The sequence below is a fragment of the Poecilia formosa genome, unplaced genomic scaffold (assembly GCF_000485575.1).
Source record: "Poecilia formosa unplaced genomic scaffold, Poecilia_formosa-5.1.2 Scaffold574, whole genome shotgun sequence".
NCBI lineage: Eukaryota > Metazoa > Chordata > Actinopteri > Cyprinodontiformes > Poeciliidae > Poecilia > Poecilia formosa.
In genome coordinates, this window is record NW_006800513.1 from 66,032 (window position 1) to 70,778 (window position 4,747).

The 4,747-nt window shown below is 34.8% G+C and overlaps 1 protein-coding gene across 1 annotated transcript; it reads right to left on the reverse strand.

The window, feature by feature from the left end:
• Positions 1–2,519: 2,519 nt before the first annotated feature.
• On the reverse strand, positions 2,520–3,807 carry LOC103129756 (olfactory receptor-like protein OLF4). Its single transcript, XM_007540945.2, has one exon. The coding sequence runs from the start codon at positions 3,682–3,684 to the stop codon at positions 2,734–2,736; it is 951 nt and encodes a 316-aa protein (XP_007541007.2). The 5' UTR covers positions 3,685–3,807; the 3' UTR covers positions 2,520–2,733.
• Positions 3,808–4,747: the final 940 nt, after the last annotated feature.

A 4,747-nucleotide genomic window follows, 5' to 3' on the forward strand; every position in this document is an offset into this window, starting at 1 on the left:
ACACACACACACCCCCCCACACACACACACACACACACACACACACACACACACCTAGGAGAATTTAGAGAGACCAACTTACCTGACAGTCATGTTTTTGGACTGTGGGAGGAAGCCAGAGTACCCGGAGAGAACCCACCATGCACAGGGAGGACACGCAAACTCCATACAGAAATTCTGGAATTGAACCCAGGACCTTCGTGCTACCAACTGCGCCACTGTGCACCGTACCAGGACCAATGACAAGAAATGCAGAAACAGTGCAGAAACAGCCTGGCTCCCATGCACCTGCAGATTCAGATTTCTCAAGCATGCATTAAGGTGTCAAAGCAACACTCCAAGTAGTATTCTTTTTTTGATGTAATCTCAAAAAAGTCATTTTTACATAATATTGCCCGTTTAAGGAATGCAGCATGTCAGTACAGAATGCAGACAATAGTGAGAGGGGAAAAAATCACTGAATAAGAACCAAATAAACTATGTCAGTATAAACCTGGCTTCTAGATGTTCTATGCACAGTATAACCAGCAACTACATTTCTAATGAATGCCATCAAACACCATTTGTTTTTGGACTTGCATGTTTTTTATAAGGAGAAGTCAAAACATCCAATGCTTATTGTATTTAGTTACTTTCTTATCAAACTGTGAATGGATGAAATTGGTGTGGCTTTTGAAATAAAAAACTCTATCAAAAGAGTTGTTTAAAAGAAAAAAAACACTTACTGATGGTAAGGATGTAAAAAGTACTCTACAATAAGATACCTAATTGTATCTCAGAAGACATGCTGGAGACGTCACCACTGACAGTCAAATTTAATGAAATAAAACTTGACAAAAGGCCAAGCAATGTTTAACAAGTATGGAATCAATTACATCAAGGTTCAAATGCTCTTGAAGAAATAATTTTAAATACTTCAATATGGATAAATAATTTACTAAGACAATAACTTTATTTTATGTATTGATTTTTTTTTCTAACCAAACAAGAACATGGGTTGGTAATAGTCAAGAGATATAAAAAAAAAGCCATCAAGTATAAAAATTATAAATGTTGAAGTTGATGATTTGATTTCCTTATGCCTTTGTCATTTGTTCCTTTTATAATAATTTCAATTAAAACCAGATTTGATCATCTTTCTTTTACCAAGTAAAAACAATGTGTTGATAATTTTCAAAAGATATAAAAACGTCTTCAAAAATATAAAAATGTGTTGTGATGAATAATTTGATATTCTTATGCCACATCATAGATCACAATAAACATAATTTGTCAGATAATGAAATTAACAGGTTTTTATTTAGCTTTCAGGAGACAATGTTGATAACATTTACATGAAAACACATAGAAACAGTGATGAGATGAACATTAAAGACATAGAAGCAGCTCAGGTAAAAGTAGCACAGCAAAAATACTATTCAAATCATCAAATGCAGCTTTCACTATTCAAAGCTGCATTGTAAAGCAATTTTGAATTCTATTGAACAAATTTCTCTAGGATGGTCACTCATCTGCCTAAACACCAAATTACTATAGTCTGATCATCTTTGTATGGTTTGTTCTTTAGGTTTTCCATTTCCAAACAGAATCACAAAAATAAATAACTATGTTCTTTTGGGGTTTTTATTAGTTTTCAAAACCTAAATAAAAACACTAAAATCCAGAGAATTTGATTCTTGGCTCAGCTATCCTAATCCAAAATAAAATATGCAATTGTTTTAATATGTAGCCATACTGGAAATGACAGAAGTCACCAAAGAAGAGTTTGTTCACAGTTGTGACATGAAGACTCTAGTGTGATAAATCTTTACCCAACTCATTCTCAATGAAATATGTTGACTCCCTTAGACATTTCCATGGTGAGATTTGGGCTGTTTAAGTGTATAATGTGCACTGTTTAAACATAATGCGCCTAAAGTTCACATCATGATTTCTGGTTCTGCTTGGTCCCCAATAGTATACTAACAAAATATAAAACTTATCTTTGATTTCACCATTAAATTAATTTTTTTTAAGTCTTCTCTGTTTTTGCTGTTGACATTTGTTTGCTTTAGTTTTAAAACAAAAAAAAATTAACAATTATTTGTTTTTGTTTGGAAACAAAACAAACTGCACACCAATTTCAGGGGAATGTTAATTAGGCCTTTCACTTTGTATTCTCTTTCTAAAGTAAAATTATTAGATCACATTCTGTTAAGGTCTGTAAATCTTTTAAACTAGTATATTAAGACAAAACTGTTACTGATAGTTAGCAAGACACATACTTTATTTATACAGCTGGTTCATTAAAATAATTTGAAAAAAAAAAACAATTTAAAATTCAGGTGGTAAATAAATTAAGCAAGTGATATACATGAAAAAGAAAAATTATTGAATTTGAGTTAGATTTTAAAGTAACATCACAACTTTCACTGAAATTAAATATATTGTCACAATGGAGATCATGGGTCTATTGCCTGTGAATTTTATTTTCAGTTTTAAACCTTATTCTTAATTTTCTTAAAAACTTAAGATGAAAATATATATCAGGGAAAACATAAATAGAAAACATCTTTATTCCAGACATAACTCTGAAAGTTTCTTTTTAACCTGCCAATGTATTATTTTGGGTTGTAGAAGACATCTGGTGGTGAACTGCCCCTTTTTCCTTTGACGGCAACAAACCCATTGTCCAAGTGGATTCTGGACCCTGTGCCTCCAGACTTCAGAAAGACACAAATGTTTCAAACACTACTAGCCACTGATTTTAACTTTCATTCGACAACACAGATAATACAAAAGAGCATGTCTGATGGTCTGATCTCTTAGCCCATAGATTAGAGAACTCAAACATCTGGGGAAGATAATAAAACAAACATAAAAAACACTCACAACCCATAAAAATGCCACTCTTGTTAGGATTTGTGAAAGTGCTACAATTAGCGGGTTATTAATGGTTGAGGAAAGACTCAGGCCCAGTTGAACCAGGTGCAACAGCAGGGTGTTACGGGCCTTATGAGCTAAAGCTTTGTCTGTGGAGGCTGACCTGGCCGCTATAATGACACTAACATAGGAGAAAGTTGTAGCAACACCAGCTGACACAAATACAACACATGTATAGGCCCTGTCATATTCTGCAGTTACAGCACCAAGCACCAAAGCGAAATTAGAACAAACATCTTCTACTTCCCAACTCTCCATTTTCTCTAATGAAAACTCTAAAAACATCAAAACACGAGTGAGATTGTTCAGTGAACTGACAGCCCAAATCGCAATGATTACCACAGTTGTGTTTCTGACGGTGATGATGGAAGAGTGCCTCAGTGGGTAGCACACAGCCACATATCTCTCTAATGGCATTACCACCAGTGTTAGGGGAGAAATCCCAGTCGTAAGATTGGCAAGCATGCTAAGAACAGTACACAGCGAATAAGCCAGTTTGACTCTGCACACTGACAGTAAGAACTGCATTTGACTCTGCGCCAGCTGGACAGTGTCTGCCAGAAGAAGGTTGTAGAGTAGAATGTAACGACAGGTGTCACGAAACACAGGTTTGCTCCTCAGCGTGAACAGAATGGTCCCATTGATGTAGAGAAAAACAAACGATGGAACTGTAGACAGGGTGGAAATTAGTGCTATCCTCAACAGATCCTGGTTCTGACTTGCTGTTGTCATGTTGGACTCAGACTGTGACACATTAAACATGCTGAAGAGCTCTCAAAACTAGTTGTACTTCACCTGCTGGTTAAAACAAACATTCAGTTAGACATTGAAGTTAAATGTAAACATTAAAAAGGAATGGCAGGTAAAAAAATCCATAAGTCATAGAAAGACCATTCACCTGTGCAGAACTGAGCTTAATGTCATGGTATGTTATCCGACTTTTCTTTACTCCAGTGGAGATGACAAGTTCTGATCTCTACAAGTGTTCCCATGACACATCACATGTTAGCGTTGTTTACTAATGAATGACATAATCCCAGTTGTGCAACAGAGCTCATGTTTTATTTCTCAATTTTGCTACTGATTTAATTCAAGTGAATAATTTGAATCACCACCGTATATGCAGAATTCATCATTTTTGTAAAGAGCAAATTCACAGCCAGCATAATGTAATTAAATGCAGTCTTAATCTGATTACATCTGTGTAATCAGATTGAGACCCAATTAAAAACATTCAAATTTGGCACAAGTTACATTCAGTTAGATCTTTGTCTACCATAACATTAAGACAATTTGAAGAAGGCATCAATGTTTGCATTAAGGCACCGGTGGTCAAGTGTAGTATAAACAAGGAAAGATTAGGGTTTGTGGAAACCTTTTTTTAAATCTTAGACTTATTTGGCATTATGGAGATTCTGCACATGCCTCCTTTCCATAAGTGGAAAATGACATTGGAGAGCAAAACTTATATTGATATTTTAAGGAGATGCAACAGATGTTGCATCTTTTCATTTGTTTAATTTTCTTTTTTTTTAATACACAATATACATGGTGCCATGCGTTTGTTAAAATGCTAAAGAGAAATATTTTCATACATCTCTGTCTATCACATTTTTTAATACATAAGAACAAGGATGCGCCACAGATCCATATTAAGTAGACAACATGCTACAAGTCCCCTACCAGGTGTAAATTATTGATCCTGTTATCCTTGAATTGAGTATTAAACAGGAAGGAACAGAAGGCCGAGTTAACAGCTGTTCAACTCTATAACCATCACTGCTCCCAACAAACTAATTTCAAATTAAGATTTGTGCTGTGATTT

What these genes read in the sequence shown, in the direction of transcription:
- LOC103129756 (XM_007540945.2), bottom strand. Translation starts at nt 3,684, where the DNA reads ATGTTTAATGTGTCACAGTCTGAGTCCAACATGACAACAGCAAGTCAG.